Below are 25006 nucleotides of genomic sequence, written 5' to 3'. Positions count from 1 at the left end.
CTGAAGAACTGCTCCATATAATGGGAACTACTAGAAGTAGAAATCAGTGTTTATTTTTTAAAGATACACCTAAGATCTATCATTCTCTGTCACCTTCATCTTAAAGCTCCAAAAAAGCACACGTGATTAACTGTTTGGCTGATCTATAGTGCTAAGATTTCCAGATTACTCATGGTGCTATGAATTCTCTGTACTTCACCCTTAATTTTTCCATATGCTTCCCGAAGTTACAACTTGGTGGCAATATTCCCAGCCTGGCACAGTTGGGGTTTATTGTGACTGACAAGATTGTTGACAGATGTACTTTGGGTAATATAGGCATTGTACAATCTGACTTATTTCTGCTCTCTTTTTGTACCAAAACTGTTACTTTTGTGATATGTACATTAATCATGTAAATATGCATTTCTTTTTTAAAACACCACTGCCATCTACAATTTTTCTCTTTCTTAAGATGCACTACATATGCAGCACAGCATCTTGCCACGACCAACCAAAATTTTAATCCCTCTCACTCAGAACAACAAATCAATGAAGTAAAACCATACAAGGAAGATCAAAATAATATCACCATGATTATGAGCAAATAGAAACTAATACTGCCTTATACAACTGATGTCTGAAACAGAATTTATTTTCAGCTTGCAAGTTAAAAACAATGAACTAAAATACATTCTCAAGCATAAGTTTACCATGTGGCACAAGAAGGGAACAAAATGAGATCATTTTAGCTGAAGATAAATTGCATCTCTGTGCTGATATGGGATTTCAATTTCTAATGAACTAATTTTCAATGATTCCCAGGTCACAAGTATGGAAGGCCAGGGATATCAAGGATACAAAGAAGCTGCTATAGTCTACAAGTAATTTGAGGGCTGACACCATTTTCAAATCTTATTTTCTGTCCTTATATAAAATATCTCAAGAGGAAAAGTAAGAAAAAGTCCTGGAGAACAGAATAGTACCCTGTTCACAGACAGTCACAACTATTCAGCATTTCCCAGTCCAGCTCCCTAAAGTCATGTAAGGCTAAGCACACAAAATGCTTAAGATCACTGGTCTCAAAATAAAGGTGATGGTGAGAAAAATACCAGAAAGTTTAGGAAACAAGGGAAGATGTAGGTTGATGATAATACACTTAGCAAGTTGTGTGTATCTCTGATAAGCACAACATATCTATGGTGTATATATGTAAATAATCTTAACTACAAAAAGGGACAGAGAACCTCAAAAAGGTTATGAAGTTCAAGCTCTGAACTTCTTTTTAATTATATAACACCTGAAACAACATTTGCCTGTATCACAGTTTTCGCATATACCAGTCTGCTCCTTGCAAACATCTCAGTTTGATAAAATCAGTCTTTTTCAAACCTTGAGAAGCTAAGTAAGTAAATTTCTGTAGCTGTGAGGTTGAGGGTATTAACCCTTTAGATGTGGTGGAAATAAGACACAGCTACGTGGTCATCCCTCAGGATAGGAAGGAGACAACTTTATTCAGAAACACACTTGTTTAAATAGAATGACTCACAACTCCAAGGGCAGAATAAAGATGATTGGTTCAGAGACATTGACACCTCTTTCCCAGGTCTGGTCATACACCAAAACAGGTGTTCTGTCTTTGTTATTAATTCCTCTCTATTTTGACCAAGTCATCATCCTGGGAGAAAATCTCCCTGAACCAGCTTATCAGCCTGAGAATGGAGCTGAGAAGCTCCAGCCTGGAAAATTTTCCAGGCTATAATTTTCCTAGCTCTCTTAAGTGTGGTCCACAAATTTCCTTTTCAGTTAACATAGGTACCTCATGTTGCAACATAAATTCTCCTACTTCTTCTTTACAGATATGTTTCATACACTGCAATCTAATCACACAAATATATGGTTGTTGACAGGAATCAGGCCTCCTATTTACTATGGCAGATAAAGGAAGAAATTTAACGGTGGGAGGCAACTTTTAACAGACAAATGACATTCTAGAAGAAGAATGTGGAAACTAGAGTTTGGCTTCAGTATTTGCTGAAAACAGATGTTTGTGTTTTTTTAAATGCTGAGCTTTCTCTATGGCAAGTAATACCTTCCTCTCTAAAAGCTGTATAATATTTCTTTTTTTCCACAACAAACAGTGTCCCCTGAGTAACTTTCAACACTGTTAATCAGATCTATAGAGCTGCAGCTGACTCCTAGCTGACAACCTCTGCTGTCTAGAAAAATCTTTGGCTGCAAGCTGGGTGCCCAAGATCCACCAAGACAGTTAAGGTATCTAAGTTTCAGAAACCAGTTGAACAGGGTGAAGTGGGATGATTTAGAAAGGCACCTGTCTCTTCTAACAAACTGAACAATGAAGGTGTAAGCAACATTGCTTTTGTACTTTGGATGATGCTCTAGACCAGCAGAATAAGGATGCGACATAGCAATGGTTTCTCGCTTCTTGATGAGTACCAGTGAAGTGCCAAAGCACAGGGACATAACGACTACACCATGGGCCTGCAAGAGAACATGGGTTGACTACAGCCCATCTGTAAGATTAAGTTTTTGGCATTTCTTCCTCTGACTTCTATTCAGAAAGATAAAATAATAAAATTCAACTTTAGCAATGTTATTTTTATGAACTAAAAATACACACAGTAAACAACAGAATATACACTCTTCCTTACCTGCATGTCCAAAATCAGTCCAGTTATCTGATTTTGTTGATTGTCTATGACCTAGAATATAAAATTGAGCAATTTAGAAGGTTCGAGTCTCTCCAGATTGTTGTCTAAAAATCAGCCTACAGGTGTGTAAGACATAGATTCTAAATAACATCTTTAAAAACAGAAATGACAAGACAGTTCAACTCTGACAGAACACAAAATTTATGCAAAATCTATGTTCTGAACAGAGACAGGCAGGTCTTGAAAAGCCATCTGACATAGCAACAAATATGTTACTCTTTAGTGAGATATTTATTTCTAAATTAAACAAAAAAAAAAGAGAAGTGCAGGACTTAAGGTTAAAGATGCCACGAGCAGATTATTTGCAGACTAACCTTACTGGCTTTCTCGTTCTTTTCTTTGAGACATTCATTCTCACTCTGAAGCTGTTTTGTGTCCAACATAGGAAGCCGGATACCATCTTCAAGGCATTTTTCTACCTTCTGTTGTAAACTGTCATTCAACATGAAAGAAAGATTAAGTGTGCTAATAGAAACCAGAGGGTTGTGTGTTCTAGGAAAAGATTAGAAACTTGCACCATCTTGCCAACCAGAACTGTAAAACTGTACCTAGCAGAATCCAGCCTTATGAAAGAGCATATAATTCATGCATCAACAGTACATGAATGATGCAAAAATTTGAAACTACTCAAGTTGCCATGGCACTGACAAGGCCAGATTCATGCAGATGAACGCAGGTTTTATGCTCCATACTCTGAGTTGCCCATCAGGCACAGCTCCAGCAGTACTGTGTAGGAAGAGAGGGCAGAGAGGAGCAAAGCAAAGCTTTGTGGTGCTCACAGTTGCTCTGTGCTACTGGGGGAGGCAAAACATAGATCAGAGGGATCTGTGAACCTTCACAGCTTTGGGAGCATTTAAATCAGATTGTCTCACTGGGGCACATACAACTTGGAGCTCAGAATCAGACACTGTACCCAGTGCTGGTGGCCTATCCATCACACCCTCTGTGACTTGAAATGGGGAGCCCAAAGCCATTCCTGCCAGGAATGCTCCCACACAAGGGCATGGCCTTCAGACCCTCCATTGCTCAACTCAACTCATGTGTAGCTACAGCCTCTGTCTGCTCACCTTCTCTCAGAAAGGAAATACACTTAGTGCTAATCTTGCTGTCTAATTTAGGAACCAGAGGTCACCCCAACTATTTGTAGGCTTTCAGAAAAGGCAGAATGATCCCCCGCTAGATTATAAGAGCACTAAGACCTTCCACTGGTAAGATGGAAACAATGTGTCAACAATTTGGCTGGCAAGGTGTCCCAGCCAGCTCCCCTTTCATCATGGAAACCTTTCAGATTCCTGTGGCATGCACCTTTACCCAATGGAGGGACAACTAACTGCAGGAGCATCCACAGATACTTAAAAGTGACTCTCCCTTGCTTCCCTCTATCCTTTAATTTAAAAAAAATTGTTTAAGTAGGTCCCCTGATCTAAAATAGAACACAGTAAACAAATTCGCCATGTCTTACCTGGCTATTCTTAGATATCTGTCCCATCAGCTTTTTCATACTTTCAGGCAAGTTAAATGACAACATACTAGCTACATCTAAATTTCCTTTAAATATCTGCACACTGGATTAAAAGGTAAGAAATAACTGGAACTTCTCAAAATCTTTGACCCTTCCCTGATATACCCATCAGCCAATATCCAGTTTTTCCACAGCTCATGACAAGAAGAGTTATTAAATAGCCCTACTGACTGCTTCTATACAATGCTCCTTTGCCACACAAGTTTGTTCCATCCTCTATCTGCCAACAGGCTATGATGCCGTTGCTGGAGTGTCCCACATCCTTAAAGACAGATAACAAAGAATGCCCTAAGCTCACTCTTCTCTTTGGTATTAATTACAACTTGCCACAAAGCAAGTTGTAAAACCCTTACCAAAAACATAATTAGCATCGTAATAGATTAAGGCATTAAAAAGCATTAGGTCTTGACATCAGGTGGGGAAGCACACCCACTGCAGGGCACAGCCTGGGCAGCTGTTCATACCTCTGCACTGTTGTGACCAGCTCTTTTTCTTTTTTCTTCTGAGACGCCAGCTGTAATTCTCTCTCTCTGCACTGCGACCGGGCCTCTCCGAGCTTCTTTTCCAACTCAGCTATGGTTTCTTGAAGTTGCTTGTTTTTTTCTTCTAGAATTTGCAGCTAACACAAGGTTACATTAGTTAGACACAGTGTCACACCAGCAGAAGGCCTTGTGTCAGACCACAGCCTTGCAGTGACCTGCTGCATAGTTTCACACCCGAGTCACTTATCTGACTCTGAGAAATCCTAATACCTACAATGCTTTCTAAAAGACTGAAATACTTCTCTTCCTAAACATAAGGGTGAAAAAAAATAAGAGATTTTTAAACAGTAAAAGATTTGAGAACAGATATTAGGGAGCTTACTTATATTTTTAAAATGTAAAACAAACCCCCTTTACCTTACCTGTTTAGTCTGCCCTTCTATATCATCCAGCGTTGGAAGGTCAGCCAGGTATTTTTCTAAGGTTTCAATTCGTCTTTGTTTTTCTTTGTTTTGCTCAGACTCTTTCTGGCATTTCTTCTTCAGGCTATTAATATACCGGTCTCTAGTTTTAAGCTAGAAGGAAGAAAGAGTACATGCTTTATGGTAACAGTAAAAAATAAGCCTGCTTTGGAAGCTGAGGCTGTTAACTCTCCAAGAATTGTACTCTCAGCCACATGAAAGCATTGGCTAATAGAAGGAAACAAAAATTATTAATCCTAACAGCTTCAAGTTATAGGCCTACATGTGTCCTCAAACCACAGCTGCTTCACCTCTGCCCAGAGCAATCCATGTGCCTTGTGAACTGAAAACACAAACAGCTCAGCACTTAAAATACTGTTAATTCTTTCACCCACTGAGATGTTCAGAGGCAACAAATAATCAGGATATATTTTAGCTCCTCTGGACTACATAAACAACTTAAAACATGAGTACCAAGAACTTAGTCTACCAAAAATGGAAGCCAAAACCCTGACTTTGATGCAGTCTGACAATCACATCAGAGGACATCAGATCAGAATAGCTGCTTTCTTAAACACCTTTTCTACAGGCATCTAAATTTTCCATAAGCCTGGAAAAGACTTTTTGTATTATGTTACATTTGTTCGTATTCCTGGCACTTCTTTTGCTTTATTATCTAGATCAAAAGAATGGAAAGAAAGGCAGGAAAAAAGAGTATTTTCCACTGTCCCTCCCTGCCCTCTTTCTCCTTGAGAGCTTGTTCTTCAGTGCACAGAATGGATGGGTGTTAAGGGGCAAATCAGGACTGTGCAGAGAACCAGGGGCCAACCTACAGACCATGCTGCTAACACAAGCACTGCTGCACAGGTCCCCACCACTGCCACTGCCTGCCATCTCTGACACAGTGAAGAATCCAGGCAGGAAAAGCTCACAAAGGAGGAAACAGCAGTATCCAATTCCTGCCCTTCCTGCCTCAGTGCAAATCACACTGAGGGTTCACAGGAAATGGTAAGGCATTTTGAGTTGAATTATGCATTCTTCTTTGTCTTCCTACCTGACACTTCACTGTATCACATTGCTTGTATCCCTTGAACCTGATATAATATAAATTAAGCCCAGTAATTAAAGAAGATGAGGTAACAGAGACAATGTATTCCTAAAACATTAATTAGGAACCCCTTGGTCAATGGCACATTCCTGCCTGCAATAAAGGAAGGCTGTGAGTACATTCAGAACTACCCCTGGGAATTCCTTAAGCCCGCAAAGAAACCCTTTGTCCAAACTGTCCCAAGAACGCAGATATCTTTGTCTCATACTCAAGTCCACCCTGCACATCCTAAGAAAGCTACAAGAGAATCACTCCTGCTAAATAGGCATAAACAGGCTGGTAAGTGCATCTCAAAACTTGAGGGCCACATTTGCAAACCATGCTAAAAATAAGGATTTCGTTTTCACGATCTGTATTTTTAAATGATACATTATTTAAACACTACAAGCTACAAGAATGAGCAGCTTTTTTTTCCCCCAAAGATTAACTGACACCTGATTAAAACTATTACTATGATTACCATTTTACCTAGTATCACTTTCTAAGATATATCCCCTGCAAGTCTAGATTAATCCATTACCTGAAATCATTAATCTTCTTTTGCCACCACAGATAGTTTAGTGACCTTTTGAAAATAACTCAGAAACCCATATACCGAGTTGCCTCCTAGCAAACATATGCTGCTGCAACAGTGACAAAAAGAAATGTAGAACAGGAAAGACACTTACTTTCTCCTCCATCTTCTTTTTCTCCTCACTAGATTTGTTTGAAAGTTGTTTCACAATTTCACTGAGTTGCAATTCCTTGCTCTCAGCTGCTGCAATCTTTCGCTCAAGCTCCTCGAGGTGGGATGCTGATCTTTCTGAAATGTGGGGTTGCAGTGGTGTGCCCTCATACTGTGGTTGCTTATGAAAAGAAATAAAATAATCACACAAATGAACACACACGCTACTGGCAACTTGAACTGCAGAGCAGAAAACAGTCCTGCATTTTTTTTAGCTGTCAGGAAGGGTGGGGTTTGATTTTTCAAACGTTTCAACAGCATGTATTTCAGGAATCTGAAGCAAAAAGACAAAGAAGCTGGACACCTTTACGCTCATAACAAATGCACAAGAACATTGTGTGGCCACCTTCCCCCTCAGATTTATGGAAAATATCCATATTGATCCCAAAATAAATCCCAATAAATGCAGATAAAATGCATTTTCAAAACAAATCACTGTCACTGCCTTATCATACCATCTCCTGGGAAGAAAAGCACTTAAAAACTGCTATGAATATACTGAAGTGAGAGACACTTCAATCTCAAGACCCTCCTAAAGCAGAACATCAGTACTAATCAAAGCTTAGAGCTATCATTCCTGGGTGCAGGAACAAGCCTGAGACTCGAGCAACAGTCAGAAGGCAGGTCTCCTATCTTTTGTTCTGTATACCAAAACTTCCATCTCCACTGCCCAGAGACAGATAAAAACAAAATGGAAATTGTCTGCATGTGGGACAAAAAAAGGAGATGCATCCCATTAGGCTTTCAATTTCAAGATCCTTTTAATAACATAAATTGGTTATCTTTAAAAGTACAGTCTGTAAAATTTCTTTAAGTAGTGGCATTTCTTCAGCAAAGTATTAAGAGATTAAAACCTTCATTAAACTAGAATTGCTTTTATAAATTCGTCTTATAGAAGGCAAGCAGAAACTCAAATACATTATAAAGTTCGAAGTTTCTTTAAATTATGAAAGAGGAATGCACTTGCATTTTATTTGAAGCACAACATACTAAGATACGTGCACTAAAATTTCAGTTTCTGCAATATTGTTTTCTTTGTTTGTCTGAGTTTTTTGTCTGCATCTTCTCTCCTGCCCCCCCCAAAAAATTCTTAACCTAGACAGATTTTTAAGTATTTTGTAAAAGAAGATCTGTAAGAAACAAAAGCCTAGACATTGCTAGATGTCTCTAAAAGTTTCTGTATACCTAACTTTGCACTGAGGCTCCACTTGAATTTCTCTGCTGTCACACAAACCACAGTCTCACCTGATGTACAGCTGTGTTATTCCAAGTACACAAATAATGTCATGCTGAAATACCCTAGCTGAGATCCTAGTGCAGTGTTTGTGAAAGAAAAAGATAAACATAATAAAAGAAGGACAGAAAAGATATTTCTCTGCATATCTGCCTTAACAATCCCTTTCTGGACTCCCTTTTAGATATGCCAAGGCCTGGACATGGAATTTGTGTGCTGTAAGCAGCCACAGTTCTCACACTGATTTGCATTTCTCAGTGAACCTTTGCTACCTCATTCTTATGCTACTTGACACTTGTGCTAGGTAGATGAAAATTAGGACAAGTATACTCAAAATACCACCAGATATTATCTTGCAGACTAAATGCTCCCTAGGAGTACTAGCCCATGTCCTTTTCATGTGTCTTGTCAAAAGGTACTCCACCAGTCTGTTTACCTTCTCATATCTCCTCCATCTATTCTATCCATAAAATCTAACCATCTAGCCAAAAGGGCAGTACCTTCTCCTCTTCAGAAAACCTCTCATTACTTATTTTCAGATACTCTCCTATCAAACTATTTTTTCTCCCTGTAGGACTACCATACGTGTTTGCTGTTAAACTCTTAGAGTGTCACAGCTCCTCATTGCTATCTCACTTTTATCAGACTTCATGTATGTACAAGATTTTAACACAACTTAGATTTCTGCAAATATAAGGTAAACTACAACATTAGAAGGTCTTCCCTATGCAATTTGCAGCTATGCAATTATACAGCCATCAATAACCACAAAAGTTCTACACTTTGGCCTGCAGAAAATTGTGGAAATGTTTTTAGGTGCCAGTTACTGAGCAGTGGAAAGCTCTGCTGAAAGAAAAGTATTCATCCTACCTGTAAGTTAGTCAGGTATGGATCTTCACAGTTCACAAGATGGCTCAGTCTTGCATGTTGAGCTCGTATTTCATTCTCCCTTATCTTCTGATGCAAATTGTTAATTTGCTGATTTTGCCTGTAATACATAAATTTAATTTGGGGAAAAAAAAAGAATGGAACAGAGATTAAAAAATAGACATCTTAAGACTTATATTGAAGAACAATTAACATTAGCAATTAACACTGAATACCATTTAAAATGGTATTCAACTATCCAAGATCTACACTAGTGGGCTTTTTCCCACTGCAGCCAGACTGCAACTGTAGAAGTACGATTTGAAAACTCTATCCATTTTGTGTGGGTTGAGGGAGGCTTCTGTTGCCATCTGCTGCTAGGGTTTTAAGTATAAGCAGGGAAAAGCATATAGAAACCAAACAAAAATGGCACCTTCATTTCACTTGGACTTCTCCTGCTTGGCCCCTCTCTTTACCACAACTGACTTCTGACAAAAGTTGAAGAGATTTACAAATCAAGAGGAACAGAAAAAACTTAAAAAGGCCATTATATAAGATAGTCAGCAGCGCTTCCCTGCAAGGTCTTGCTTCTTGCTTTGTTTAAGACTTTCTCAATCAACTGCTTTACCTAAGATGTACCTTCCCCTAGGGTAAAATACTACACTGTGTGCTAAAACAAGTACCATGCACCAACTGCTTGGCCAGAGTACAGCAGAAACACTATCAGGATTGTATCATTATTTAATTATAACACAAATCATATCACTGTAAAAATCATGACTGCATTTGAACTAGGCAGGACTGCAGGGCAAACACCTGCCAGGTCTCTATCCCAACCCAAGTCACAGCTCCACGAGGTGTGAAGTAACTCTCCATGGAGCAACAGGCACCTCAAAACCTAACCCCAGAGTGGAGCTGTCAGCACCCACCAGAAACACACAGAGACCTTCTCAATAAACTTAAAACCAATTTTGTGCACTCTGGTAATTTTCACTTTTCCTTCTTTTTTATCCTAGGACGTATTTGCATGCAAGCATGAATTTTTTTTTTCCTCAGAGTTTTGCCTGTAAGCACAGAGCGTGACTGGCTTTTCTGAAAACAATGATGCTGAACCTAGGTGATTAAATTCAATCTTAAAATGAGTTAAACAGCAAATACAGATTAACTTCCAGGGAAAAGACCTGCTTGTGCACACACTGGAAAAGGAAATCCATCAATCTGTTGCTTTTTTTAAAATTTGGAAGGGTTGTGTTTAGGAAGAGCATTTTGGAAACATTAGCACGTGTACACAAAATATGCATTATATAATCTATAAACTAACATGAAATATGTATTAGTTGAAAAGATGTCAACTGCAAATTTTAATAGCATGCCAAAACCCAGTTGAAGGGACCATTTTAGCTACTCACATTCTTCTAGCTAGTTATCAGCCAACTGTACCCCTATTATTTGGTTTACAAGAGGAATATCACATTTTAAAAATGTTGAATATAGTAGAAGTTACACATTTCTCAGCTGGATGTGTTAAAGAAGACATGATGAGAACATGGCTTTCTTCTGTTTCCCTATATTTATATCTATAAAGAACAGCAATGAATGGAAAACCAGTATATGAGTTGCCATTTGTTGGTACTTTGGAACAATTTATTCAACATGAATGAATAAGGAGAGAGCAAGTGAATGTATTTATGTGACTCCATAGCAAGTCTTGAAATATTTTGTATCAGGTGATTTTGAGGCTTCCCTGCTCCCTCCACTATCTAGACTGAACAAGCTTGTATGGACAGTGGAGCAAGAAGTATGTGACACCGGAAGACTGTAAAATTCTGTTTGCCATCTGTAAGATGGCACTACAAACAAAAAGCTTCCAATGTATTTTGGAAGGTTAGGTAAAGGAATATGCTCTTAACTTGTAAGACATCTTGTAAAAGCCCAAGATTTACATAATCCTATAAGAGGATATGAAGTCTTGATGACTTCTGTGCATGCCTGGTTACAGAGAACAAAATTATTTAGTATGAGTTATCCAAACCTATGAACTGAAGCAAATTTTCATTCTTTATCACCTTATTAATTCCTAGACAGATCTATTGAAATGTCATTGTTTTAAAATTATTTATGTGTTTTAAAATTTTTTATCCACTTGACACACATCCCTTGAATGCATTATATGATTTTCTGTTTATGGCTGATTGTAATTTAGCAGTGCCTTCCTTCCCAGGCAGGATTTCAAGAGTCTGAACACTACAGCCTGGAGAATATGTTTTAAAATATTTTTGAACTACCAGTGTAGCTTGAACTACATTACCATATTTTCTTTCATAATCCTTACCCTACCTTACCAAATCCCTATTGGAAAAAAGGTGAGACAAGTTAATCTGAGATGAGACAGAACACAGAGTTTAACTACATTTCTTCTTTTCACTCTGCAAAGCATGAAACTCTCCATCATTATATAACCTTGCCAACAAAACACACTCTAGAAATGTTTTAAGGTTGTGTAGGCCCCACAACTTCTTCACATAACTGCCTCTATGAAAACAACATTAACCTCATGGCACCCAGAAACAAACATTTTTGCTGCATAACCAGAGACCCTGAGCTTTATTTAAAGGGAATTTAGAAAGTTCAATTGCTCTCAAAAACACAGGTTGCCTACTACAGAGGGAACACTGTCCCCAGAAGCCTCCCTATTACCAACCTATCAGCCCAGCACTTAAAAAAAACCAAACCAAATCAGCCTTTAGCATTTAGGTAGCTCCAAGTTTCTGTCAAGCTCCTCAACCTTTAGTGTTTCCAGAAGCCATCTGAGTACAAGTGGGCACAGGCTGTGTGGCCTGAGCTCAGGGTATGGGGGAATCTGACAGGGATCCAGCCTTCAAACTTCAGTGCACAGAAACAGACCCCAGCTCACACATCCGGGTTCAGTGAAAGTACTGTACGTAGGTGCTATGGAAACTGCTTTCCTCCACAACACCCTAATTTTTTTCCCCCATAAGTGAGTGTTAGAATTTTCTGTTGGCAGCAAAGGAAGAGTTACTGGTGTACTGTGTGACTGTCACGGCACTTTTCACATGGTTTCGATCAGCCCCTTTGTCCAAATGCAAAAACCACTATTTTACTTAAATTGTCTGTCTTGACACAGCCCTTCCCTTTCACTAAAGCAGAAGAGAACAAGAGGCAATACTCCAATCCAAAGTATTCAATCAACCAAAGGGACTTACAGCTGAGAATTTTGTTTAAAAAGAAAAGAAATAAAAAATGAAAAGAAATCAGAAAAGGCAGGAATAAAACCCATCCATTTGGAAAGGACATTTTAGTGTTCCTTATTTAAACTAATCTTCCAGAAGGAAATGGCATTCAAATATGCATAAACGGTAAATATTCTATCCAATCAATTCGCACAAACATGAGACTAATAACACTGTTTTCATCAACACTTTTGGCACATATCTTTCCAGCTGTCCCTCAAGGTGTAATATTATTTCCAGAAACTGGGTGTGGCAGTGCAGAAACAAACAGGCAAAAAGCGAATCTAAACTCCTCTCAAGGTAGGAAAAGACCACCTGGAACACAGAAGACTGTTGCAGTTACCCACGGAAGAGTTCTGCACTGAAGAATCTTGTCTTTTTCTTCAAGTATAATGATTTAAAGGTTGTTTGTTTGTTTTTTTCCTTTAGAAGTGACCTGCTTGCTATATTTCCATCATCTTTTTTTTTCTTTTAATTTCACTGGTACCTTGGACTATGCCTGTTCACCCCATTTTTTGAACCTCCAGCCATAATTTATAAATAACCTGAGATCAAAACCTCCCTGTGCTGCTCCCAGGCACATTGTTTCTGAGGGGGCTCAGCAGAAGTAACAGGTTACTCAACATACAAGACTCGAGTGGTGGCTACATGCTGCTCTATGGTCTCCTGAACCAGCTTTTATGTCCCAGGTCCCACGTGTTAGCTATTTACATTCTAGTTAGATTATTTATGGAAAGCCCTATCATTTTCACAAACTAATGATTTTGGCTTACTTCCAGGTCTTATAAACATGTATTTTGCTCCCTTTACTTCCCTTACCTTGACAGTCTTTATTTTAGTAAACAAGATTTCAAGGCTTCAGCCATGTTTCACTACATCAGATCAGTGATATTTTGTTAGGAAGGAAAAGTTAAAAACGTGTCATGGCAGATTGTACCATTCTCTCACCTTTCCCAGAATTATCAACTATGACCACTACATAAAATCTTAACATTAGAGATTAGGCTATCAAAGATGCTGATTCTGTGTAAGTATTTCCTTGGCATTTAAGGACAGTAGTATTCCTTATCTGTCTTTCTGCCTCCCACAAATACTTCCATTCGTAATCCCCTCATCCTGTGACTATTTACAATGCCGTCTAGAATTCAGAGGAAAACTTCTGATGCTACTTGACCCTAACTGAATCTATTGAAAAGAGCAAAAAGAAAGCTAGAGCCATAATAATGAAGTATCAATGGGAAGAGTGGGGGAGATCTCTATTTTGATTCAATTGCAGTTCTGCCCTTTAACTCAAAAAATCCCCTTTGAAAACTCAAGTCAGCACAGAGGATGTGGGACAGCATAGAACAGCACTTAGCTTAATGTTCACGAGCCTGGACTGTCTTCAGAGATCAGCATTAACAAACTGCTTAATATAGAAACTGCTTCTCCTTAAGTCTCAAAAATATTTGTATGACATAACTGATATTCACAATTTTCTCATATTCATGCAGGACAAGTGTGGACACATGCTTACATAGACACTCACATGTCCATTTGTTTGGAAATAAACGATATTTCTCAGATCTTGGACCAGCTCACCCATTCTCCATAAGCCCATCTTACTCTTACTTACTTACCCCTTACTTACACTAACATGAAAGAGCCTTTAGAAACCCACATCTGCCAGAGAAGCACTTTGCCCCCCCAACTTCTAAGTTATTCTTCTTAGCTTTAATTTTTAAATCAGCATAAATCAAAGTCCCACACTCCAAGTCAAGGTAAGATCAGTATCTTCAAACTACACTAGTAACTTCTTAAGAAAACAAATTACAGTTGATGCTTACCTTCAAAAGTCGCAAGTAACAAGAATTTGCTGCCTTAGGTGAAAATATCTGAGCAGATTTCTTCAGAATCAGGATACAAAATAAAATACAACTTGGATCCCTCTGTATTACTGATAAAATTCATACCATACTGCAGCTGGAAGTACTCTCCTTTGTTTTGTTACTTAAGAAGTTGGATACAAATTTTTATATCCCTTTGTTTTAGAGGCATGATCTCTTGGGACCAGAAGTCCAAACGTGCAGAATACTGATAGGGAAAGAGATCCTTAGTACACACAGTCCTAAAAACAATGTGAATACATTTTCCGGAATTCAGAAGATAATGCCAAAGAACGCAAACATCAGCAAAGCTCATGAGAAAAGATCTCAAATTTCCTATGCAATAAAGTCTCCTTTTTTATGGTGAAAATGTTCTAAGGGAACCTTTCTTCCAGTCACAGCAGAGCTTACCATGAAGGGAAGATGGGACTATCTTTGGGAGTCAAGACATGATCTCTGATCTGGATGGATTGCTTTTTTTCTGGTATTTTCGAATGACTTTTCTGAATTGCATAAAGTTTGAAATGCTTGCCTGACCCACAGGACACGAGCTACTGCTGAAGCAAGGCAGGCAAGAGCACAGACAGCATTTTTGAGACTCTACTTTCTCAAAAGCCTTGGACTACTTAATCAAGGGGGTGAGGGATGAGGGGGACACAGCACAAATGTCGCTTTGGAGAGAGGACTGCACTCTCCCTCCCACGCTGGGAGCTCTTCAACTTCAGCAGTCTCCTAACAGGACAAACACACAACAACTCTTGCACCTCTCCTGCAGTTCTCTGCCAAATACTAGAATTTCCTAAAAATATTAAAATCTACAGAATACAAAATGGTTTACCACCAGTTCCATAGAGAAGTATCTGGGACTGCAGCTGACCAAAACTCCCCAATGTTGTACCACAAAAAACAAACCCCACAAAACCACGGCCAGTGAGAGACAAGTGCTCAGCCTGAGGGAGGCCTCCATGGCCAGTTTGGACACTGCAGGGAAGATCAGCTCATCAGCTGGAGAGATCTCAAAGAATAACAAAAACTACCTGATTACTAGAAAACATTACCTACGAGGGAAGACTAAGTCATATTAGGAAAAATTTTCTAATGTTTGAGCTAATCAATCACCAAACTGCCCAACCCAGAAAGGCTGGTAGAACACCTGGTATTGCAGATACCAATAGTGTAAGCATCTAGTGACAGCACCACTGCTTGCCTTCCCCAGGGCCTTGCAGTTGGGCAAATAGGTCCTCTCTAGCCCTACATCCTTTCATCATTGCTAAGACTTAGGTTATTAGATGAAAACTAATTTCATCAATGTTACTAGCATTCACATATAACAAAGTGACCTTTTAAAACAGCTAAAATAATTACTCTTTAACAAAACCTTCCCTAACATTTACCAGCTCAAGATATAAAAAGTCTCATCCACAAGTTACCTGGGTGATTGTTGATATCGAATAAAAGAAAGGTATCTTTTTCACACTTTTATTGGAAGCAAAGCACACTTTTATTACACAGCAAAGCACTCTGAGGAGGTTCCTTGCAGCCCCACTCCCTGCCCAGGACTCCCTGTTACACACACATGCACTCACCACATGGGCGGTATAAAGCTTCAGGCTCCTCAAAAATGGCATCAAATTATCACTCAAGTGATATGCTGATGCTGCAGATTTTAACAAGCCAATTAAAATAAAAGAATTACAGCTCTATGCTACCATTAAAATGAGCACTATCAGAACACACAGTTTGATGTCATCTACTGAAGTCAGGATGATTTGATACAAGACAAAGAAAAAATCTACTTCTCTTGTCTCAGTGAAAACATCTAATCCTAATTCAGATATGGATTTAAAGGTTAATGATTTAGTAACTGTTTTAAGAATGTACATGTTGTTATGCTCTGAGGGATAACAGCTATTCACTAAAATTGTACATCCAAATCTACTTTTCCTTAAAAAGCTGTTCCAATGCTCTTATGCTGTCTGCAAAAGAACACTGCATGCACAGTGTTATTCTCAGCAGCTTGTGTCATATGTCCAGATATTTGGCATTTATTCACATACCTACTACATGCAGCCCCTGCCACAAAACTCTGCCAGGACCACACTAGAGACATCTACAGTGGCAGGTCAGCCTCAAGAGACATTCAGCATTGCACCAAACACTAATTTCAGTAGTGTCACCATACTGAACAGAGGAGCAACATGAAGAATTAAAATGTGATGCTGTAATTTTCTAAACCAATACAAACACTGTTGGCTTGGCTCGCTCTGGTGCTAAATATAATGCAGTGTTATATACTAAGCTGCCAAGGCAATGATATAATCCAATTATTTCGTACAGCAGGTGACAGACATTATAGTAATAAGTGCTACAGCAGCAGATTTCCTCTTACAGACTAAATCCTTAAGTCCTCATTCATGGCATGTACCAACAGTTCTTATGTGGAGAAAACACAAGACACACCTTTAAGAAGTGCCACACACAGAGCAGGCGTGCTTCCTTACATCACATTTTCACTTTTTGAAAGTAGAGTCTTCCCCTCATTTTCTGAAGAGTAAGACTTAAAAAACATTTCAGGTTTCTATTTATTAAATTAGCAGTGACTCCTAGAGTAGTTCCAAAAAGCAAACCAAAACCACTTTTAAACCCATTCATTTATGCTGTGTACTACTTAAGTAAATGCTGAACAAACTACACAAAATATATCAATTTAATTTATCTATTACTAAATCTGCTGTTCAACACAGTATGCAGATAAAAATCAAGGTACTTGTTCTATTCTTAGGCTCAAGTGGCTGCTTGGGATTTTAAAAACTTAAAAATGTTTGCATTTTTAGTGACACACCAAAGTGTCCAAACATTGGGATTCACACTGTTAAGCATTAGTCCTTGAATTGTTTTGTAACTATTGGAAACTTACTTGTAACTATTCCTATGTGGTAGACTTCTAATGCAAAACGAGGAAATTTAATAATCTAATCTGGAAGGCTGATTATCTTTGTGTGGAAAGAAGGGAATCAGGCAGCATGTTTCACTTTTTTTTCCTTCTGCTCTTCCTCCCTTTTTTAACAAGATAAAGGTACAACTGACTAAATATACTACCCTGTACAGAGCATCCATTTCTTACTTATCAACAGATTTAAGCATTGCTATGCAGAACAAGGTGTGTGATGTTAATCTCCACTTCCTTGATAAGTGGGACACCAGTACAATTCCCAAGGAAAGATTGTTTAACCTTAAAAAATGGTTAATGACTCTGTGGATGAAAGGGACGCTGGTGACAAAGGCAACAGGGAGGTGTACCTGGTGTGCCTCTTTTCATCCAGCTGCTCCTTCTACTGGCCAGCAGCAAACAGCTGGGTCTAGAGCACTGTGCCAGCTGCTGTCCCACTCCTCTGGCTACCAGGCAGCAGGAGGTTAACCCATCTCTCCTGAGCTTCTGTCCCCTCAACTACCAGTCTGTAAATTCAGTATACCACTTTAAGAGACTACACCTTTTAAAACGCCATGAAAACCACATGCACAAAGGGCCTTCTCAGCAAACACCTACTACTTAACCTCAGTCAACAAATTACTTTCTTCTCTGTTTCCCCAAAGCATAAATTCTGTAATTTAACTACCACCATGTTGAATTAACTACACTTCAGCAAACTTTATGTTTTTAATTTTAGGTCACTATTCCCAAGGAAATTAAAACTCTAAAAAGAAGTTTAAATTAAGCTCAGGAAGACAAAGAGCTGGAATACTTAGGTTTACTCCCAAACACCATTCTGAAGCTCAGTGCAAGGCCTTGTGTTCCCATGTGTTAAATATAGGTAACACCACATTTTCACTTAGTGCTGCTCTGTGCCTTGAAGAAAGGTAGTTTTCACACTTAAGCCTTATTAAAACCCCATCTAATGAGAAATGTAACACTAGTGCTTTTTAATGGAGTTCTATTTTGAGGTTTTTGCACAGCAGATATGTACCATTTTCTTCATGAATGAAACCAAAAGTATTTTTATTTACCACAGAAGACACTACCTCCTCTTAAAAAAATAAAAAAAATAAATAATCTGTCGTAAAAACTTTGTAAATATGCAACAACGATTTGTACTAGTCTTAAAAATGCAAATCCAGTGATGTTTCATTTTAAAATACCTTTTCAGGCAAATATCTTGCTCAAATGGAAATTCAATATTCAAAGAAGAGCCTGTTCTGTGATTTATCGTTACACTGCATTATTACAAATTACAACATTAACACCAAGCATCTACTTGAATATGTAACATCACTAAGTGGTCTGTTCCATTTCAATAGATTCCAAAATGTATTCTGCCTTTTCAGCTGAATAAAAAGAAATTATCTAAACTGACTTCTGCTGAGAAATCCTGAAAGAACTGTATTCATTATCATTAAGTCATACAAAAGAAATTACTTGTACAAAAAAAGAACAAGCACACCGTCAACTGGGTATCAAGAAATAGCTTTTCTTCCTCTGCATGGACAGTATCAGGTAACATTAGCAGGCAGCCAGGTTACAAACAGTCACTTCAGAAACTTCTCCCTTGACTGTAAACACACTTTCAGCATGAGAAGAGCAACACCAACTGCATTTTTAGCTGCCAGTGTAAAACAAGCCTTCATGTAGAGTGCTCAGGATGATAAGCCCAGCAGAGGCACTGAAGACCACCCCAGCCATCATGAGCAATGTACTCACAAACACTGCTGACAGCTTGGGCCCCAGGAGATGGGCTGCAGGTTTGCTACTGCAGCATTACTACTGGCAAAGCAAACCTGGAAAAAACACTGTAATTTAGGTGGCCTTTAAGCAGCTGATCAAAAGGCTCCGACAGAGAGATGTAAACAACAGCTAAAGATGTTTCCATTTTAACTTCTAACCCCCTTGGGCGATCACCACCTCTGCAGGAGAGCTGGCAGCGTGGGATGGTGAGTCCACGCCTCAGACCCCAACTGAGTCCCATCTTTGCTGCAGCAGTAGCTAAACACACACCAACATCCCACATCAAACTGGGAAACCTGATACCAACTTCCATCGCTGAAATGCCATCACAGGTACTGGCCAGAGCTCAGGGACAGAAACACCTTCAACCAATGCAATTCCTCCTTCTGTTGCAATAGAACAATGAACAGATCTTGCACAAGCATAATCCTCCTGGTACTAGAAACTTAACAGCAGCGAGTTGCTATTTAAGGCCCATTCAGATTGACAGCAATTTTAATAAGAAGTTATGTATTTATTGACATAAAGATTCTGGATTTTAATTGTTTTTAATCTGAACATTTTGTATGAGGATTTGAATAGGATTTTACTGCTGAATAATACTATAAAGGCCAGTTTCTCATAGCTTTATCAACTGGTTTCAAATATACTGCATTTCTGTACTTGTGATGGAAAAGAAAACCAGCACAATGCAGCTGACCAATGTTCATCTTGCAAGTCACTTCCAAGACCTTACAACCAGAAAGATATTCTATACAAACGTGTAGCCCTGTAAGAAGCTAAGAGAGGAACCTGAGAGCAGAAGTGGCTGTTGGGTTCACTGTTCCGTTTCCACTCTAGAGGCATTAAACCTCCTAAATACATTTCCAACTTTGTGTAAGACTTTAGGCCTGTCTTCTCTCCTAGCAGGATTAGCTCCAACATATTCGTGCATATATACTGGCTGGACTGAAACCTAACAACTTTATTGAGTAAATACCTCTCCAGCTTTTACAGTGTAAAAGCCAGCTTTTACACTGTAGCTTTTACTTCATCTAATCTCATGAATGCAGCTGGGTACTTACCTATCAATCACAAACTCCTTCTGTCTTAGCAGCCCTTCTTTAATTTTCATTAGAGATTCCCAGTTGCTGGAGTCCTGATAGCTGGCAGCTGGGTAACTTGAACGTGATGTTCCAGGTGAAACCTGCATAAAATAATTGTAGGATTAGCCCCCAAAACCCTGAAAGTAAATCATGTCCTACATATTATGACATTCACAAAGTGGTTTGCTCTTACAGAAACCTAAGGACTGTTTTGCAGTTTAATTCAGATTTGTTCTGTATAAAACAACTGCATTTATAAACAAGTTTCTGGGAACAAACTTCAGCCCAGTGTCACTGATTTTATAATTCCTCTACTAAACAATTCATAGCTCTGAAAGCAGTTAGGAATGAAAAGCTCATTTAGAATTAACTACATCATCAAGAGGAAGAACACAAAATGTTCCTATCCTGCTGCAATCCTTGTAGCACTTCAAACAACAGGGCTTGGTAACTTCAGACCCCCTGGTAACTGCAGGTAACAGTTGCCACTGCACCGTTCAACTCCCACCTGGAACGCTGGTTTACAGAGAGAGAGACATTTCCCTTGACGTGCGTGCATTTAAAATACAGAATATGGGAATATAATTCTGGCTAAATTGTAAGAGAATAAAACTTTCACAAGTAACAGGTTTCAGGCTTTCTATTAATTTTCACAAAAGCCAGGCTTCATGTTTTTCAATAAACGAAGGGCAACAACTGAACTGAGTATGAGCCAACAACATCATGGTTTGGAAGAAAAGCAAAAAAACTAACTGGGATGTTTAATCAAGAAATCATTTATTACAAATTTATTACAAATATTTTCATCAGAAATTCATATAAGGGAAGGTTTAAACTAGAGCTTCTGAGATCAAACTGAGGGATCCCAGCATCAGCTGCCATGAAGTATCATTTAATCTTTCACCAGTTTTTTGAATCACTGAAAAAAGATTACTCTTTTTATTATCTGAGAGGCGTCCTGGACAATGCTGTCTTCCTCTGTTTTTGAAAAAGAGCAGAAGGAAAAAAAGTGAAAACATGGCTATTAAAAAAAAGACTTCAGGCTATTTTTTCTTTTATAGCTCCACTATGTTTTAAATTTGATCTGAAATTACAACAAACTGTATTAAGACCAAGACATATGATCAACAATTAAAGTAACTTAAACAATTGCCATGCACTCCATGTTTCTGGTCAAAGTTATACTGTGAATTATAACACTAAATGGAAAGAATTCATTGCTTAAACCCCAATACCATAAGGTACTAAAGTCAGGAGCCAATTCCTCACAACTATAAACTCTTCTGAAACTTTAAAATGTATTTCTTCCCATTCAATCCAGTTCAGGTCAATCCCTAGTTTGCCTACCGATACTTTTCTGCACATTTTTTCTCTTTTAATTTATAATCTAAAACCAGATAGGATAACAAGACTTACCATTTCTAAAAATTTTTCAAGACTGTTACACCTCCATCTCACCCCCCATCCCTCCGAGTCCAATTTATCTGCTTCAGGAAATATTTGTTTTGCTTAACAAACTGGATAGCTTTAATAGTAAGAAGCTTCAATAGTAAGATCAGTTGTGGATGATTATAAAAGCAAACTAACAAAAACCAACCACAAAAACCATCAACAGTTCTACACATTAAATAGTGCATGCCAATTAAAAACAAAATCTAAACTGGTGATATCATTTTTTTTTTGTTTGCTTTGGGCAGTGATCTAATAAAACTGAGGAAAGATACCTAGTCATGGTTCTTCCTGTGAGTAACACATATGTAGAGTCCTTATGGCTCAAGGAATCTAAAGTTTATTTTGCCTGGGTTGCTCCATCCAGACCACATCACGTCAAAGTCATCTTTGGTGCTTACAGAATACTTTGGGATTGTCACATACTATTCTGTATTAGTTATACATATGACTGGCTGAATTGAGAGGCACCAGCACAAACCTATTCCAGTGAAAGTCTCTCTCAGTGACCCATGCCATGTCATGCAGTACAAAGCGACAACATCAGCAACTATCGCTTTGTGTTATGAATTTTTTTCCTTTGCTTTTCCCACTACAGTGCTGATGAATGTTTTCCTACATCCAGCTCAATGCCATTACACTATTGTCCAAAAAGAAGAAACAGTCTTTATTGCAGCTGGGATTAGATCTTTACTCTTCAAAACCAGAATTTTTTTCTTTACTCAAGAGAAAATTCACAAACATTTGACATTACGAATAGGAAATATATTACAAAGCCAAATCAATTTATTGAGCGTGATGAATTTTATCTTTAAGACTGAACTATAATAATGAAGAGATTAAAGACAATAATTTAAATATGAACCTATCTTAAGTGAAGTCATTATGGAAGTCACTGGTGGTTTCTCTAGGAGAATTCTTCAATGCAAACCCCTTATTTCAATCTAACACCTCTGCAAACAATAATTTGCACTGAAGTTGGAAAAAAACTCTTCAAATTTGGTACAGTAAGTAATTATACAAGTAAATTAAATATTGTAGCTGCTGAAAAGCAATGAAATGAGTTTTGCTAAATTAAGAACAGAGTAATATTTTGTGAATTATATGTAAACAATAGTGTGTTAGTCTGGGGTTTTTATTAAATCTGAAATATAAAGCCTCCATAGATGACTCACTGAGATGCTTTAACTTTGGAATACACCCAATACTATGGAGCATATACATGCTGTATACACACATATGTAACAACAAATAAAATACTATTTTGTATTGTAATTGTGAGCTCCAATTTTTCATTCTGAGCAAATGAAAACAGAAACAAAAATGTTTGATTCTGATATCATGTTTCATCCAATTAAAAAAGAAAATATACTAAAAATACTTCTTAGCACTTCCCAAAATAACAAGACACTTCACTCATTTATGAGCACATGGTGTTGACTACTACAACAGCTTTCTAGCTGCTTTGAATTGTGTGGTAACACACAGGCAGTCCGCTTACGTTTGAGTATCTTGTCTCCTTAAGGATATCAAACCAAATAGTGAGACCAGATACACTTCCAGGAGTCGTATTTAGAAAGCCATCCACAACTCCAAGCCCTTAACTTGAATCGTTCACAACTACAAAACAAAATACCATCTGGAAAGACAGAGCATTCTTTTCTATCTGTCCTACAAAATACAACTATTTTTGTCACCTGGCACCTCTTCTGAGAGTATCAGCCTTGTCCTGAGAACATGTGCTCAGTTAGAACAGTATCCTTTGCACAGTGACATCCAAAGGTCCTCACTAGCTTGTTTTGTGACAAAGGCTTGGCAAACTTTCAAGTCACTGCTGAGGTAGAGTCAGCTGCTAGGGTAAAAAAATAAAATAAGTAATCTTTGCTGTACTAACCTAGATGCAAATACTTACTGCTGGAACAGACATTGCTGACTGATAGTTTAATGCTTATTATCAGTGGAAAAACAATTTTTCTGTGGATGGAGTGTAACAACATTTAGATAACTGAGGTCAAATATGGCCGCATTTTTAATTGTGCTAATTAAAAATATCTTCTCAAACACACCCATAGTTTCTGCCTGAAGCAGATCACTGTCTCAGCACACAGAGTAGCCCAGCATTCCATGTGTAACACACTGTATCATGTCAAATTATGTAATTTACTACATCATGAAGTAAAGGTGAAGTCGAAAAAAGTCAATGTAATACTTAATAAAAAAAAAAAAAAAACCTAACGGATTAGAAAAGGTGTTTTCATGAAAACTGCAGCTTAAATTAGTGTTTAATTTAGTGCAGTCCATACTCAACTGTAAATTTTCACAGTCCACTACCAACTAGCAGAGTACCAAGAATTATGCCAGGTGAGCGATCCCTTCTGGGCAGCTGCTTACACTGACTGCTTTACACTATCATAAACTCCTGTCCATAGCGATCATTCTTCTCTTGCTGCATTTTACAGGCATTGCTCAACAGAAAGAGAGAGAATTCCTTGCATCCACAGCTAATCCAAGGCAGAGAATCAATATAAACAATGTTAGCAGGAGCTAAGGATTCTTTTTTGACTGACAGTTGAGGAAACAAACGTCCAGCGATGTCCCTGAGGCACAGGGATGGTGGCTCTCATGCAGGAAAAACAATAGAAGGCTGCAACCATGGAATAAAGCCCTAATTTTAAGGTATGATTTATACAGAAAGGCTGTGCCCTGCAGAAATGCATTAGAAAAACAGCTACAAAACTGAATCCTTCACAAATCTTAACACATTCTGAGCTGGGTAGAAACAAGACTACAGACAAGAGTTCCTAAATTGCCATATCTGTATCTCACCACCACCTACCTACTGCTCTACCCTGCTCCATCTTTGCCTTTTAGGGAAGATAGTGATTCTGCTCAGCAGGATATAATCACTGCAATTCTTGGCAAGCAATACCTAGGCTGTATCACATTTTGCCTATGCTTTCACAAATTTCCAGCAGTCACAGGGGAAAGAATATCTAATCATGCCCTTGCACTTTTATTCCAGCCATGGTATATGTAGTGTTCTTTGGGGAATTTCTTTGAAGTGGAAAACATCATTAAAATCAAAGCTGAAACACCATCAAATGGTGAGGTACTCAGAAATACAGGTGTATTATAGCGAGGTTAGCACTGCCAACAGCAAAATAAAACTCAATAAGGATTGGAAAAAATCCCAAACACATACTTTATACAGACATACAGCCTGCAAAGTAGTTAATAGAAGAAAGACCAAAACTAACAAGGAAAATACACTTGACAGGAGTTGACAATTTAACCTGCCTGAAAATCAGCTTAATGCAAGTCAGGATTACCTGTATATGGGATGTTGGGTTACAGAAAAAGGGGATGAGGGAAAGGATAAAGCAGTGGCTTTAAACAGGTCTGGCATAAACCCAGTTGCAAGAGTATGTCTGGTAGTACAATGCAAGGAACCAGAAAGTCACTGGAACAGTAAAACATGTCCAAAGAAGAGAAACTTTCATGGCTAAAAAGCTCAGAAAGAGTGATTT

General features: G+C 38.3%; 1 protein-coding gene across 5 annotated transcripts in view; it reads right to left on the bottom strand.

Annotated features, from left to right (window-relative positions):
* Positions 1-25006, bottom strand: part of CEP85L (centrosomal protein 85L) — a 136366-nt gene that overhangs the window by 7784 nt on the left and 103576 nt on the right. For all 5 annotated transcript variants that reach the window (XM_088161884.1, XM_014876689.2, XM_014876691.2 and 2 more), the window contains 7 exons: positions 20010-20131; positions 9113-9230; positions 6953-7129; positions 5138-5290; positions 4698-4852; positions 3026-3143; positions 2652-2702 (listed from right to left, as the gene is read on the bottom strand). In XM_088161884.1, coding sequence (XP_088018010.1) covers positions 2652-2702; positions 3026-3143; positions 4698-4852; positions 5138-5290; positions 6953-7129; positions 9113-9230; positions 20010-20131 — 894 coding nt within the window. The remainder of the gene's footprint in view (positions 1-2651; positions 2703-3025; positions 3144-4697; positions 4853-5137; positions 5291-6952; positions 7130-9112; positions 9231-20009; positions 20132-25006) is intronic.

This window comes from Sturnus vulgaris, chromosome 3, assembly GCF_052056855.1.
Source record: "Sturnus vulgaris isolate bStuVul1 chromosome 3, bStuVul1.hap1, whole genome shotgun sequence".
In the NCBI taxonomy this organism is placed as follows: domain Eukaryota; kingdom Metazoa; phylum Chordata; class Aves; order Passeriformes; family Sturnidae; genus Sturnus; species Sturnus vulgaris.
Note: the sequence above shows the minus strand (reverse complement) of the source record. Positions and strands in the feature narration are given on the sequence as shown.